General features: G+C 36.0%; 1 protein-coding gene across 1 annotated transcript in view; it reads right to left on the minus strand.

Annotated features, from left to right (window-relative positions):
• Positions 1-2,897: 2,897 nt before the first annotated feature.
• Positions 2,898-16,439, minus strand: part of LOC122717456 — a 34,687-nt gene continuing 21,145 nt past the window's right edge. The window contains exons 9-11 of the mRNA XM_043941535.1: positions 15,689-15,854; positions 9,553-9,622; positions 2,898-3,529 (exon numbers count right to left, since the gene is read on the minus strand). Of these exons, the coding sequence (XP_043797470.1) occupies positions 3,073-3,529; positions 9,553-9,622; positions 15,689-15,854 (693 nt within the window). The 3' untranslated portion in view covers positions 2,898-3,072. The remainder of the gene's footprint in view (positions 3,530-9,552; positions 9,623-15,688; positions 15,855-16,439) is intronic.

The following is a 16,439-nucleotide window of genomic DNA, read 5'->3' on the forward strand; positions in this document are numbered from 1 at the left end:
TTTTTTTTTTTTTTTTTTTTTCCTTTTCTTCGTGCTTCGTGAATAATAATCGTCGGTGAATCTCTGATTACAATACAGAAAAATTAAAAACATGAAATGAACATAAAACGTGAATACAAACGTGTATCGTCGCACGGTGTGCAGAGACGTATACGCAAAAAAAAAAAATCCTCGATTCGCTTCGCGCGCTTATTCCGCGATAACAAGGATTCAAAACGCAAAAGCGCGATTAAAAAAAAAAAAAAGAAAGAAAACAGGGGGTAATAAGGGGGGACGGGAGGGAAAAAAAAGAAACGTAGAAGAAAAAAAAAAAAAGGTAAAATGGGCTCACGATCAACTAAAAATAATATTCTTCTTTCTCTTTTAATTGTTTTCCTATACAACAACAATGAGTAGTGAGGTTTACCGAGGCTATTACACGTAAAACAACACGATAAATGTGACAAAAGAGGCATGGCGGAAACTCGTTGCTTGCGACCATCCGAGTGAACAAACATTTAATCACGCTATAATCATAATTACGAAATAAAATATCGACGAATTTTTCAATTTTCCATTCTTGCACATTTCCACCTCTTTCTCCAAAAAATTTTAAAAGAGGAAACATCAAAATCGCGGGGATGGATGGATTGCTTTTCATTTTAAAAAAAAAACTCCAGAATCTATCTATCCCTTTCTTTGATCCTTTAAAATTTTCTGGGAAAAGAGAAATAAAAGGATAACAAAATGATAAGAAAAAAAAAAAGAAAAAACGAAAAAAAGACAAAAAGAAAATATTTTCTTCGAAGAAAAGAAGAATTTTCTCGATTCTAACTAATTATCTAATAACGAATTAAATCCGATTAATTCCCCGCTTCATCAGGGAAGATATTGCGACATGTGGCGTGGAAAAAATAAAAAAAGAAAAAAGAAGAAAATAAACAAATTGAAGGAAGAAGGGATGGAGGGGAGGAAAGAGAGAGAGAGAGACAGAGAGGAAGAAGCGAACACTTGAAAAAACGATCTCTTTGCTCGATCGGTAACGACACTCGTTAAATAATAAAACTTATATCTTGTGTCTTCTTCCTCGATCATGAACGATCGTTGAGGAACGAAGTCGAGTATACATAGCCACCCTTGGACATGATTTCTAATGGAAGCTCTGGGACGCGCGTTCGACGACAGAACAGTCTCTTGGTTATTGTCTCGATCGATTTTTAACTCGAAAGCGCGGGGGGCGGCGGCTTATACTCGTACTCCACTCGTCCGTTCCTCGATCGCATTTCATTTCCGTATACTTTTTTTCCCTCAAATTTGTGAAAAATTATTACGAGAAGATCGTTCGGGGAAGAGAGAATCATCGTCGTGCTCGATAAAGATTCCTGAGATTTTTATAAAAAATAGTCTAAATAGTTTATTATTATGCAATGGAGATCGATTCGGGATGGTCCCGATTAATAAAAACGAAAAGAATTGAAGAATTAAAGAGGCGAATTTGAATTTCTTCTTCGCCTATGGATCGCGTTACGCGCTACGCGTCCAATTGAAAATTGTGAAAAGGGCAGATGGGGTGAAGTGATCGGTGAAAGATTTATAAAAAGGGAAGGTTTCAAAAAAAAAAAAAAATAAAAAATAATAAAGAAAAGAAAAGAAAAGAGATCTTACACGCTAATCAATCGCACGGTATGTGTGTGTGTATATAGACTTTTAAAAAAATAACAAATTACGTACACAGGAGAATAGGTATTTTGACACAATGAGGTCGAATAAAAAAAGAAAATGAATTACGAGAAAATCGTCTTGCTCTCTCGTCTTGTTCAAAAACTCATCATCATCTAAATCTTGCTCTCTTCTTCTTCTTCTTCTCCTTCTGTTGTCGTCATCCGTTCTTTCATTCTCTCTCTCTCTCTCTCTCTCTCTCTCTCTTGCACACGTAAAACATACATATATTCTCAATTTTCCCGATTCGTTCTTCCTTGCTTCCTCGTTTTAACCTTTAGTTATTACGTCTGCGGTATAATTACTTTATAGAATATAGTACCTGGCACAGGAACATGACCTCTCAGTCATTGGCATCACAACGTAACAAGGACTACAAGCTGTGTCACGCGCACTTTTTCATCACCACCCTTTAATTACGCCCACGTACATATACACCCCCTTTCACGCAATACTCACACACAATCGTCAATCACATCTTTCTCTCTTCCTTACTCCCTCTCACTCCCTCTTTCACACTCTCCATCACGCACGACCACCTAACAATCTTTCTCTCTCGAGTGGGTGACTACAGCCAGACACTTGGTCCTGAGTATTTCTTCATCGTATTTTCCATCCGCTTTCCTCGCTTATCTCTATTCCCCTCCCTCCCCTCCCCTCCCCTCCCCTCCCCTCCCCTCCCCAGTACATCTTGTTGTACAGCTTATGTCCATTGCTCACGCTTCTCCCTACGTCACACGTATAAACGTATAAACGTTCTTTCTCCCCTCCCCCTCACCCCAATTCTTTTCCCCATTTCGTACCATTCCTAATTTCGAATTAATTGAATTGCAACATTCATTCGAGGGAGGGAGGGGGAGGGGAGGTAGGAGAGGGGGAGGGGGAGGGGTTGGATTATTCAACCCCTGGGTTAACAATATCCCAGGCTACTTTCCTCAGCATCCTCCCCTCCACATCGAACCATCCCCTCATCACGATCGAGGACGACCCTCCACATCCTCCTTATCTCGCTATCCTCGATCTCGAACCACCCGTCAAACTGTCGATCCAACAATCAGTCCAAGTCGGACAAAGCGTCTCCTCTTCGTCCACCTCCGGTATTATCCTCCACCACCACCACCACCACCACCACCACCTGGAGAATTTCCCCGTTCTCCCGAAGGGTAACCGAACGTGGATGGACATCACCGCCCGGAAGAGCCGCCACGGATTGCGGCCGTCCTCCACGCTTTTAACGGCCTGCCGGATAATCGCGACATGGATAATCGTCCGAACGATCCAGCACCTCGTCGTCTGTTCAACACGTGCACGGACCCTGTTGTCGGCTACACGCAAGGTGGCAGCAACAGTCTTGTCACGTGGTTCCGGCCGGGGCTACGTAACACTGATCGCCGGGTTGGACGTGCCCGAGGGGGCCGACACCACTTCACTCTTTATACACTGGCCGGTCAGTTGGTTCACGCTAAGGGGGTTGTTGATATCGTGGGGATTGGTGCCGACCGGGTTACGATGCGGGGGCGGCGGTTGCACCGGCTGATTGTGCGGCTGGCTCGTGGGGTTGGGCAGGGGCGGAGGCGGCACCGGGGGCGTCAGGGGGCAGGGGCACGGGCTGGCCAGGCTCGAGGGCGACTGTAACACCAGTGAGGGGCTGGCCAGACTAGACAACGCGGACAGGCCCCCGGGGCTGCTCAGAGACTCGTCCTCCTCAGGAGTTCCTGCCTCCCCCACACTGCCGAGGTTGTCCTCCGAGTGATCGTCGTCGCCTTCGCCATCCGCTTCGCCGTCGCCCTCTCCTCCCTCCCCCATGTATCTGATACATTTCTTCTTACGTCTGCGAACAAGCAACTCGAGATTAGTGTTTGGTGGCCTTTGGCTCGTTACGGTTAGGTGGTGGTGTGGTTACGTAAAATTAATTTGGAGGGCTTTAAATGTTGTTCTTCTTTCTTTCTTTCTTTCTTTCTTTCTTTCTTTCTTTGTTTTTTTTTTTTTTTAGAAGTTGCGTTTTTTGTTTTTGAAGTTGCGACGAGATGAAATTTTTAATCGAAAGTGTGTTAGTTTGGTTAGAACAACGTTCGAAGCCTCCCGTGGAAGGTTACATCCAGAATTATTATTACCAACTAAAAGAGCATGCGGTCACTCGTGGTCGTAGCAGGACTAACCGCGCAGACATCTCGAGAATTTTTGAGAGAGAGTTTTAATAATTAATTTCGATATGAAAACACTCAGAGTGTGAGTTAAGATAGATTAGATATTTGAGTATCATCGATTTAATAATTTCAACATTCGAAAGTTAGACTCTTAAATGAAAAAAAATATTAAAAAAAATTAGAAACGTTATTTTATAACTAACTTTTTTTTATTTTTACGTATCTGTATTCTCACTTCAAAGATACTTTTTTCTATTATAACTTTACTTCGTATAATAATATTGTTTTTAATAACAGTTTGAACGAGATATCTGCGCAGCCGGCTTTGGTATTTTATCGTTCGACACGGAATCACTCGCTGCAAATGCCATGCTCAAAAACTTCAGATGTAACAAGCAAATAACTGTGGTGTAATAAATGTATACGTGAAAAACGAAAGTCTCAACAAAAAGAATTCAAATGCCAAATGGGCACAAGGGTGGGCGAGGTGGAGTTGTTGGAAAGGATGGGGGCGCAGTTTTAATCCGTAGGCGAGAACTACGTGTCCCGAGCAGCGTGAAACGCTGTTTTGTATCGCGTCGTCCAAAAATCGATCACGGAATCACGCTGCAAAAAAAAAAAGCTCAACTAAAAATCTATCTTTCTTTTTCGTTTTTTTTCCTTTATTTTTTTTTTTTTTTTTTTTTTTTTTTTTTCTAGAAGAAAAATTAATAGCGAAAGTGCCCGCGCGAATCTATGTGATCAAATGTTACGTGGAACTTGGAACTTTCATCACGCTCTCTTTCTCTCTTTCTCGATCGAAAAATATATCATATATATATATATATATATATATTTTATTATTATTATTAATTTTCTTTCTTTTGATATTACAATTTTTTCATCGAGGAAAATGAAACGGAAATGAAAATTGAAACGAACAGAAAGAAAAAAGAGAGACGATAACCGATTTTATTAATTTTTTCGACCGCGTGACAAATTTTTCGTTTCTTCTCTTATTAAATATACGCGATAAAAAACGAAACGAAAAGGACATATTTTTTCTTTTTCTTTATATTATCATCATTTTACTACTGCAAAGTTCCCGAAAAGTGAGCCCGACCGACCTCGTTTGCTAACTGCATCGCAGTCGAGACATTTATCGCTCTGCCATTGGCTCTCATTATTCATCTCTTAGCCAGTTAATCTTTTCTTTTTTCTTTTCTTTTTCTTTCTTCTCTTTTTTTTCCTCTCGTACATATGAATTATATGTCATCACGATTGTTGGAGCAGGACGTCAATTGTTCGCAGGCACGTCTGAATTTAAAAAGCGTTTAAAAGATCGAAATATTTTCACATACTTTGATCGTTATTGATTTATATTGTTGTCCAGCTGCTTGAATTAAAAAAAAAAAGAGAAATAAATCGATTCGATTCGATCTTTTATGAATTTTTTCACGAACAAAAGATATTTTCGAGCAAAATTTTTTATTATTATATTCGTTTAAAATTAATCGACGATTGGTAAAAGAATAACCCTTTCATTTACGCGACTTTAGCTATTCTTTTCTCTACATTTCTCTTGCATCTTCGCTCTCGTGCTTGTTTCAGCCTATTGTTACAAAGGCCATCTAAAAGAAAGCTGAAGCATGTAGCGAGCCGACGAGAAGAGGTGGTCACTCGTGACGTTGTTCACGGTTTGGCTAAGTGGTCTTGAGCGGCCAATTAATATCGAACAAACAATAGGAAGAATGCAGACTGTTCTAAAAAAAAAAAAAAAAAAAAAGAAAAAAAAAAGTCGAAGACTTTTCACGTGTGCATGAAAATATTCACATGTGTGCAAAAGAACTTTTCTATTGTTATATTAATCCTCCTCCTTTTATCGTAATCACTTTTTGTATCATTTAGATAAATTTAGCGAAAGAAATTTCTGAAAACTGAGGAAATTAAAATAGAAAAGATAGAATTGTAGATTTATAGATAAACGTATGATCATGGATAAAATTTCGAAACTCTATTTTATATTCTTAATTGAATTCTTAATTGATTCCAAAGGGTTATTATTCTTTTATTCCAAAGAGAATGATTTATAAAAGATCGTTTTCTATTCGAAAATACATTCAGCAGCTGGACGCGAAAGCGAATGAAAATCGAGGATGAAACGCGTCCAAGCGTTCTACGAAGCGAAAGAGATGGGCGACGCGCGAAATTTGAACTTCGAAGTCTTACGCGCCTCGAGACCTGGTCTGATCATCGAACGTCCCGTTCCACTGAAACGGAGACGGGTGCTATCTGTCTCGAATCAGATCACGAATACGCGGCTGTAATACGATTATTAATAATGCAACAAATATACATCTTACGACATTACAAGAAACAAGAGATGAAAATTATTTAAAAAATAAATAAATAAATAAAAGTAGAGAACGGAAAACATTAAAGGTAAAAAAAAAAAAATTAAAAAAAAAAAAAAGATCAAAAAAATTGGAATAAAATAACATCATATTTACGTACTAATAAACAAAAAAAAAAAAAAAAAAAAAAAAAAAAAAAAAAAAGAAGAAGAAGATCCAACACATCCGTTACCAACACATTAATCGTCGTAATAATAATTACCGTACACGAACTGCCATGCCATTAAAATCATAATAAATATATCAGATTCATAATAAATATATGTAATAAATATATATTATATGTATATTGTATACTTCTCTATAGCCAAACGTTCCGAACCGAACAACATAACAAAAAAACAATGTTTGTTTGTAAACAGAGAGTATAATATATATATATATCTTGGTTACACGTAGTAGACGTACGCAATAAATGTATATATTTATATATATATAAACATAAGTGTATGTGTGTGTATATATATATATATATATATATATATATATATAAAATATATACATAAAAATGTATTATATGTATTACAGACCAGCCATGCTAAGGGCAACACTGAGTAAAGTCCAACTAAACGAGGGTAAATCAAATGTAACAATAATAAGCTGCAAAGAGCCACAACAATGAGAAACAATGCGAGCATTAAGGCGTCGCTGTGCCGCTCACTATGCCAGCCCGCTCGGGTGTCGACAACCGGAAATTGCACTAACCAATCCCTCCCTCTCTCCCCCCTCCCCCTCCCATTTTTCTCGTCTCTCGATATAAAATTCGATAAAATTTCAAAATTGGATCAAAAAAAAAAAAAAAAATGGATCATTTATCAAAATGTAAAATTGCTAGGAAAAAAGAAATTGTCGTTGCATTGTTAAAAAAAAAAAAAAAAAGAAAACGATAGAACACTTAAGCTCACCTCCCAAAAATCATTATACTCCTCGTTTTTGATCTTCTCCTTTTTTCCCCATTTTTTTTTTTTTTTTTTTTTTTTTTTTTTAATTTCACTCGCTTTTCATCGCATTGTCACAACTTTCACGGGCAACGAGCAGAGTTGGCTGAGCATAGCGAGGGCCAGCTACGCCCTTAGGTTTAAGTCGGGACTGACCACTGTTTAAGAAGAAGTGTTGCAGTAGAAGGGAGGCGATAGGCTTGACTAGAGATTAACATAAGTGGGTTCTTGCTGAGGCGAGGAGGCATTGGAGGCAGTGTTGGTGTTTGGAGGGGCAGTCGCTGCCCCTACCGTCCCTCCACCGCCTCCAGCCCCGACCCCTGCCCCCGCGCTACTTCCCACACCGTGATGGATTATGCTCGCGTGGATGCCCATCCCCGCTCCATGCTCCACTGGGCTGCCAAAACCAACCACCAGCCATTAAAGGGGCGCTCGTCGCATCGACGTTATCACTTTAATCCCATCTTAATCCCACACCGTATCGTCGTCACCCACACGCATCGGCCCCGAGTCCGTGGACAACGCGAGATATCTGTCCAAAAGCGGCCGGACTCGCGGCTTGCTCTCGCTTCTTTTTTTTTTTTTTTTTTTTTTGTTTTTTGCTTTTCCTTCATCCTGTTTCCTCGCGATTTACACGCTTTTCCGTTTCTTCGTAAATTGTTGTTCGAATCGCGATTTACGATTTAATCGATCGACGATCGTTCGATTCGAGGTATGTTTTTTTTTTTTAATTTTTTCTTTTCTTTATTTTCGTCAATTTCGTTGTTCATTCCGAAAGAGGAGGAGATCGAAGCGTTGGATTTTGTTCGAGACACCTCGACGACGAACGAACTCGATCTACTACTAACCGAGGCGAAACGAGGCGATCCGATTTGTCAGCGTTCTTTGTCGCTCCGTCTAATCAGAAAATATGTCTCCCAAGTTGGCTCCATGTTTACGAAGCTTCCACCGTGTGTCGCCACTGTGTCGAGAACGATCCGGGGATCTCATTGAAGGAAGATTTTTAAGAAAACAGTGGTCGAACGACGAACAACGGTTCTTTGAGTTTTAGAATTGCAAAAGTTCGAGCCAAGTGTTGTGATATTTTTTTTTTTTTTTTTGGAATGAATTACGATTTTAATCGAAATTGCATAAAACGCGGAAAACAGTGGTTGGGATTCGTCACATCGCCCCTTTAATGAGGTCCATGAGATTCACAAACCCAGCCGGGAGTTGGGGGCGTTTGGGCGCACTGTGCGATTACGTACAGTGAGAACGGAAATCATTGTGGCGCTAAAACGGGTGGCTCGTGATGCCGCAAATAAACTACTAGTGTGGTATCTAGTCAAGATATTTACAAGCAAAGTACAAGTGGACGATGTCGTTTTCGGATCGATCCAACAGCGTGCTAGAAAAATCTATTTTTTTTTTCCTTCTTTTTCTTTTCTTTTTTTTTTTTTTTTTTTGGAAGACACATTTTCTGACGGTCGCTTCTAGTTCGTTCTTCTCTTTCTTTTCTTTTCTCTTTATCCGATCGAACATGACACGGACAAGCTAGATTTTCATCGCGAGGACTCGACATAATTTTTTGCATTATATAATTAATAAACCCTTCGAATTTTGTTACTCGTATTTTTTTACTTAATTTCTCATGAATTTTATATCCGCGATGAAATTTCGAATCGCTATTCAACACTTTTTCCTTTCTCTTTTTTTTTTTTTTTTTTTTTTCTTCAAGTTCCACGATAACATGTGGATGACGGAACGGAGTAGAAGACGATAACAGTAAGAAGTGGTGATAATCGAGAGATACTATATTTCGTGCCCGGGTCTTGCAAGTCTCTTACGTCGAACGTGATGGTCCGCGATTTATCACCGGTCAATTGCTGTATTTTACATCTTTATCCGGTTGCCTCGAAGTTGTGCGTGAACGAGTATCCTCCATTTTAAAACGATTCGAGTCGAATAATTTATATTTTAAATTTATAACAAATAAATTTTGCTCCTTCTGGATTTTATGAATAAATTTCCCATTTCAAGATTTACTTTTTGTCAAAAACAATTCTATTTTGTCAATTCTCAAAAGAGCTATTTCTTTCCTTTTTTTATTATACATAAAAATTTTTCTATCACAAGAAGATACTCGATCACGACAATCCGATGTATCGTTCACCATCATTTATTACCACATGTAGAAAGAAAAGTAATTTCCTCTAGTGTTCACACTACTATATGAATCGACGTGAGACTTCTAGTTTCTTCTCAACACTTCTCAATATCGAAATACGTATGTACACGCGACCGGAATAGCGTGCGCAGCTTGTCGACAATGACGGTATATAAAATTCTTCTCTCAAGAAGCAACGAGTTCAAACCCTCTACACGATGCACACGTACCTGCACGGCTTGCACCATTGGCTTTGCTGGTCTAATCCGTACCTTGCGCGACACTTCTTCATGTTGTTACCTAGAAAATGCGAAACGTGCACCGATTAGCGTGTTGCACAGCTTCTTAGGCTGTGAACAGGATTGGGGGTTTATTTCCCTTATTTTTCTTTTTTTTTTTCTTTTTTTCTTTTTTTCTTTCTTTTTTCCCGTTCTATATCACGTATAATAACACTTACGACATAATGCAATAGTGCTTCGTTAATTGGACGAGATTTCTTTTTTCGTTATGCGATGATTTTCACGCTTGATTAGTTCGAAATATTTTTTTTTTTTTTTTTTTTTTTTCTCCTTTTTTTAAACGAGAGAAAAGAGGAAATCATTAGGTTTTGGTGTTGTATATGTATATTCAGTAATTTAATTTCGCGTGATCAACGAAGAAGAGATTGTCGATTTTTTTAAAAATGTAAAAAAAAAGGATGTCTCTTTTGAAATTGGCCAGATATGAATCGAACCATGGCCAATTAACGAAGCACTACCGTGTATTGTCGAATTTCTTTCGTTTCGTTGAACGAATGACTGTGACGTTCGAGCCATAGAATGATTCTCTGCGATTATCCTATAATCATAAATATTATAGGACGAATCTCAAAATGATTAAATTATTATTATTAAAATAAAATATCATTTGCTAGAAGAGTTAGACACGTATATATCGTCGATTGTGATATATCTGTAATGATCTAAGAATTAGATTATTAGATTACCAAGATGATGATATTTCTTATCGTCATTAGCTAAAAAAATGATAATCAATTAAAAATTTTAATCTAGTATTTTTCTCATTTTTCAAAATATATTAAAAATATTTAAATTTCTGTATGTAATAATTTTTACTTGTAACTTTCGATTTTTAATATTCAATGTGAAATTAATATAGTGAGAAAAAGATGTTCCTGACGTTTGATCATTTTGTTTAATTTGTATAATAAAAAAATAATGAATTTTTAAGTGATCGTTTTAAAGTAAAAAATAAGCAATAAGTGGCAAAAAGGCAAAAAAATGTTGTAATTATTCATCCATATTGAACATCTTAAATAAAGTACCCTATCTGCTTTTCAAATACTTAATATCAGTAGTATATTTTTTCCAATAAAAATATTTTGAAAAGATAGTAAAAGTTTTTTCATTTAAATTTAGAGATGTTAAATAGTAAAATTTAAGTAAGTAAGAACAATGTAATCACTTGTTCTTTCAATTCACAATTTACAATATTTTCTTAGATCTTTAAATCTCTAAAACTATAAAAAAAATTTTCACTTTGTGTCACTCTTCTGCAAGTAAACGGACGATATATTTTTTGAAAGAATCTTGAACACCAATGATCGCGTCAAAATTTATTTGTCAACTAGTCATGCGTACAACAATATGTTCGCGACCGATTGAGCTTGATTGGCCTGGTGAAAGTTTAATAATTCTCCATTGGAATCCCTTGGAATCCCCGTTCAAGAAACTTGAAATATCTGATGCTCAAGCTCAAATGGTCAAGAAATTTGACAATATACCAGCGGGGCAGGATCTTCTCGGAAGACAGTTTTACATTTTTTTAAAATTACTATCATTCATAAGTCACCAAACAATTGATTCAAATTAGGAATAATTAAACATATGCTATGAAATTATTACAAAATTAAGGGATGATGAAACGAGGGCCGAGAATCATAAGAATCAGTTTTAATAAAACAATTTTATAAAATAATATTGAGTGTAATTTAAATATAGACAGTTATAAAAGAATAATATTTTTTGAAAAAAATTGAAAAATATAATTATTTTTATTATGATTTTCAGCCACTTGTTAACTATTTTGTAAAAAGAAATTAACTTATCCTATGTAAATTTAAAAGATTTTTTTCGCACGAATTTATTTTAACTAACATTATGTTTAAAATTAATAAATGTCTAGTGACTTATGAATAAGTGCATACATACATCCATTTGAATACTATCAAATAAACGTTGAATTATTATCAACGCAAGACATGTAGTCTTCGGAGAATGAACCTGCGAATTAACAAGAAAATTTAGAAAAAAAAATAAAAAAATAAAAAAAAATAAAAAAATAAACAAGAGATAATTTGTCAAGCTGAGTAAAAAACGGCATGCAGCGTAAAAACGTTAAAAACGGCGTAAAAAACACGATCAAAGATCATATCTACTCAATAATTATTAATGTCGTGATCTGTATTAAACGCAAGCTCTAGACAATGAATATTAAAAAAATGAATATATATATATATATATAAAAAAAAAAAGAAAAATAGGAAAACGAAAGGACGCTCGAGCGCTCGTGCGTCGTGAACGAAACAACTCGCATGTAAGAGTCGAGTGATTGATTAGAGGTGACCATAGAAAGAATCAAAAAAAAAAAAAAAAAAAAAAAAAAAAAAAANAAAAAAAAAAAAAAAAAAAAAAAAAAAAAAAAAGGGAATAGTGGATGAACAAATTATAATCTTTGTACAAGAAAAAAAGTAAAAAAAAAAAAGTTAAAAATTAAAGAAATAATTAACAGGCAATGTTGAAACGATCAAAGGTAATGGCGAGTGAAAAAAAATAAAAAAATAAAAACAGAGAAAGAATAGAAGAGTGTGAATAGAGAAACCAGCGTATAAGAGATGAAAAGAGTATGGAGGAGAAGAAGTACATAAAAGACAGAAAGAGAAGAATAAAGAGATACGTAAAAAGAGGGGGAGAAATGGCAGAAGAGCGCAACGAAAAACGTGGAAAGAGAGAAGAGGCAGAAAAGAAGACGAGAAAAGGGAGAGAGAGAAAAAGAAGAAAAAAAGATAGAAAAGAGAAGAGGTGAAGAACACAGAGAGATTGAGTGAAAATTAAAAACGCTTAGGATTGTCTGATTGCGGAGTATAGGTCCCTGTAAAAATGCAAGATGGCCAGCGTCCCCAAAGTTGTATACGTAATTAATAATTAATAATGCTGTGTCATGTGCGTGTACGTGTGTACTGAATGCGCTCGTGTCCCATTTACTTTTGGTTCCCGTTATATATTTGACAGCCAATATATATAATGGAAATCTGTCGGAACATTATGGAGGCACGCACGTGCGCATGCGTACGTGCACGCCCGCTCGCGCGAGTTTTGATCATTCATATGTTTTATATATATATTTTTTTTTTTTTTTTTTTTTAAACTTTTCTCGAACATCATTCTCTTATTCTCTTTTCTTTTTGCATTTTTTTTTTTTTTTTTTTTTTTTTTACTCCCTTCCATCTATATATATTTTGTATGTATATATATATAATTATTTTTTTTTTTTTTTGTTTTGTTCATTATCCAAGAAAAAAAGAACTGAAAAAATTACGAAAGACCATGTACAATAATAGATATATAAGTTACATATATATATATATGAATGTATATATGCGTATGCATGTACATAATAGTAATAATAATAATTATAGTAATGATAACCGAATATACATATATATATATGTAGAATATATATTATGTAATATATATATGATATATATATATATATATGTATATATATCGTCCCAAAACCCCAAGACGGGGGGAAAACATGCAACATAATGTAGTGTAGCAATAAGAATGTATATAATAATTATATAATAGTATATATGTAATAATGAGGGGGTGGGGGGCTGTTGAAAAAGGGGGGTAGTAATATTTCAATAAATTTCTGTAGCTGTGTTGGTAGTTGTAATAGTAGTAAGTAGTAGTAGTAAATAGTAGTAGTAGTAATAGTAAGTTGTAGTTGTTGTTGCTGTTCGTGGGGCGGGGGGAGCTTGTAAGAATGTGTGGAGTGAGGCATGTGGGTACCTCCAGGATCACTGTTTGTGTCTTGTTTGCGCTTCCTCTTCTTAGTTCGGTTGGTATTTGCGCGGGAAGACCAGTCAGGGTACAGCTGCATGTGCAACTGTCTCTCCCGTCGCGCCAACTCATAATACTTGGCCTGTTCCTCTCGCCCTAGCGCGTGCCACTACCGAGAGAGAACCAAACACTATTTGTAATTGTGCATGAACCGTGGGCTAAACAATTATTTTTAATCAAGAAGAAAAAAAAAAGAGGTTCACTAATGCTACTACCGCCACCCTAATTTGCACCTTTTCCTTTTTTTTTTTTTTTTNTTTTTTTTTTTAGCTATATTTCTCTTTTAAACTGTTCGCTTATAAATTGTTCTTTTTTTTCTTTCTTTCTTTCTTTCTTTCTTTCTTTCTTTTTCTTTTCTTGCATTAAACGACAAAAAAATCTCGTTGCTCTCGTTCGTATGCGCTTTGTATAATAGTATATATATATATATATATATATATATCTATATGCTCGTTCGACGCATCGTCGCCATTTTGCTCGAACATATTTCAGTAACACTGGGGTCCCTACTTTCCGTTTAAAGTGCTAGAAGAACAGCCTAGATTCTCCCCTCCCCCTCGCTTGTACCGCTACTCGTCGTATCGTTACTTTTATCGTGAAGAACTTCGACGATACAGGGTGTCTGATAGAGAGAATCGATTTTACGGGATTTATATGGCGGGACAAGAACGTTACATATTGGATTCGCGAGAGCACGTTGACTTGGTGGTTTATACACTGAAAAAAAAAAAGTCCTATAATCACAAGTTGCAACATACGTACATATATATTCTTCTATCACAGAGACATTGAAAATGTTGAAAATATAAAAATAAACGACTTTTACTTTATTTATTTTTTTTTTTTTTTTCAGTGTATCCTTCCAAGACAATTTTCCAATTAACTTACCGTTCGTACGATCATAAAAAAGAATTTCGATCGTTCAAAGGAAGAAACGGACAGAGTGATCTGACCAACACAAAGTGTCCTCATTGGTTCGAAGTAAAAAGTTCAAAATGCCAAGTTCTTTCCGCGACACGTCTCGATGGGCCAAGAAGGGAAGCGGAGCGGTCCCGTTCGAAACGATCGTGAAGAGAAAACGACGTCCCTCGGTCTCTACCAGACATCCCGTACCTAAAGGCTCTCATCATCATCATCAACATCATGATCATCATGATCGTCGTCGTCGTCGCTCATCGCCCGAATTAATCGCAATTTCGATATCTATAGTTTCGTTCGTTCGAAATGTATACACTTCTTTCATTTCCTTTAATCGTTTTTCTTTTTTTTTTTTTCCACATTCTTTTTTTGTATCCCCGTGAACGGATACCGCTTTAGGGAGTTTGGCCAGATACACAAAAAAAAAAGAATCTGCGTAATGATCGTCGCATGCCGCGAGACTCCGTTCTTTCCCTCTTGCTCTTGCCGCCGCATATGCATAATTAATCGGCCGCATTAGAATCCGCAAAAGAATCCGTCCCCAACAGACAATCCAATAAATGCAATCGAGTCGAAAAAAAAAAAAAAAGAACGGAAACACGTGTACGTACGTAAGCGCGTGCACGCAATCGCGCGTTACACAACCCCCGAGAGCGCGAGAGTGTGCACGCGTGTACGTGTGTTTGTTCCGACAGGGCTCTGCTCGATATTCATTTGAACACATGAGAAAACAAAAAGTTCGCACGAGTCGAAGAGTGGAAAAAAATGTCAAGACGGAATATATATATATATAAAAAAAAAAAAATAATAAAAAATAAAAAATAAATAAAAAATAAATGAACGGAGAAATAAAAAAAAATGTATATATATATATATAACAAGAAAAAAAAAATTGAAAAAAAATTAGGTAATAAAAAAAAAAAGAAAATAAGAGGAACGTGTAAACAACAAATACAAAATGGACGCTTAAAACAAAGAACGATAGACTAGAAAAAAAATTCGAAAAAAAAAAAAATATATATATATATAGAATAAAACATGTTCGTTGAAAAAAAAAAAAGAGATCAACAAAATACAGAATGAAACTTTGCACAGAGACTTTGATCGTTTCAATATCAACCAATGATATAATAGGTAATCTATATGAATTATTATTATTATTATTATTATTATCATTATATCATTATCATCATTATTATTATATTATTATTATTATGATTATTATTATTATTATTATGATTATTATCATTATTATTATTATTATTATTATTATTATAATGAATTATTAAGGGCCTGCTGTTCTAGCACTGGAAAGTGGTACCTCCGGTGGGATCTGCGGACCGTTCTTTCTTCCTCTTCTTCTTCTTGCTGCCGTATCCGTAGTTATCCCTGGCACTCCAGCCGGGGTATCGTTGCTGATGGAGATGGCGCTCCTGCCTGGCCGCCTCATAATACCGCGCCTGCTCCTCCCGGCTTAGCGAGTGCCACTGCGTGTCATACCCCCAAAATTCAGATTCACAGATTCACAGTCTCACAGTACTTATCCGTGCACCGTGTGTCCCTTTATTTTTTTATTTTTATCCACGTCCCATTTTTTTTTTTTTTTTTTTTTTATTATTTTATTACGTGTACATTTTTTCCGATACTTTATTATTTTTATCATAAGAAAATTTATCATCCCATNTTTTTTTTTTTTTCTTATTATTATTACTCTTTAGAGACTCGTTTTACCCTCACCGAGTGGATGCACACACCAAGAGAGAGGAGTCTTTTTATTTTTACTTTTACTTTTTTATTATTATTATTATTATTATTATCATCTTTTTTTTTTTTTTTAAATAATCCCGACCCCGTTTCGCTTGACCCATCCCCTAAGAAAACAATCCCCCGTTATTTATCATTTAGCAGAGACACTTCCATAGATCCCACCTACGATGCTCTCTCTCTCTCTCCCTCTCTTTCTCTCCCTCTCTTTCTCTCTATTCTATTCTATTCTATCTATCTAAATCGTATTGAGTTTAACTAGCAGGTACGGTTAGTGCTTCGATATTTTTTTTTTTTTTTTTTTTTTT

Source organism: Apis laboriosa, unplaced genomic scaffold (assembly GCF_014066325.1).
Source record: "Apis laboriosa isolate Shangri-la unplaced genomic scaffold, ASM1406632v1 scaffold50_cov145, whole genome shotgun sequence".
Taxonomy (NCBI): domain Eukaryota; kingdom Metazoa; phylum Arthropoda; class Insecta; order Hymenoptera; family Apidae; genus Apis; species Apis laboriosa.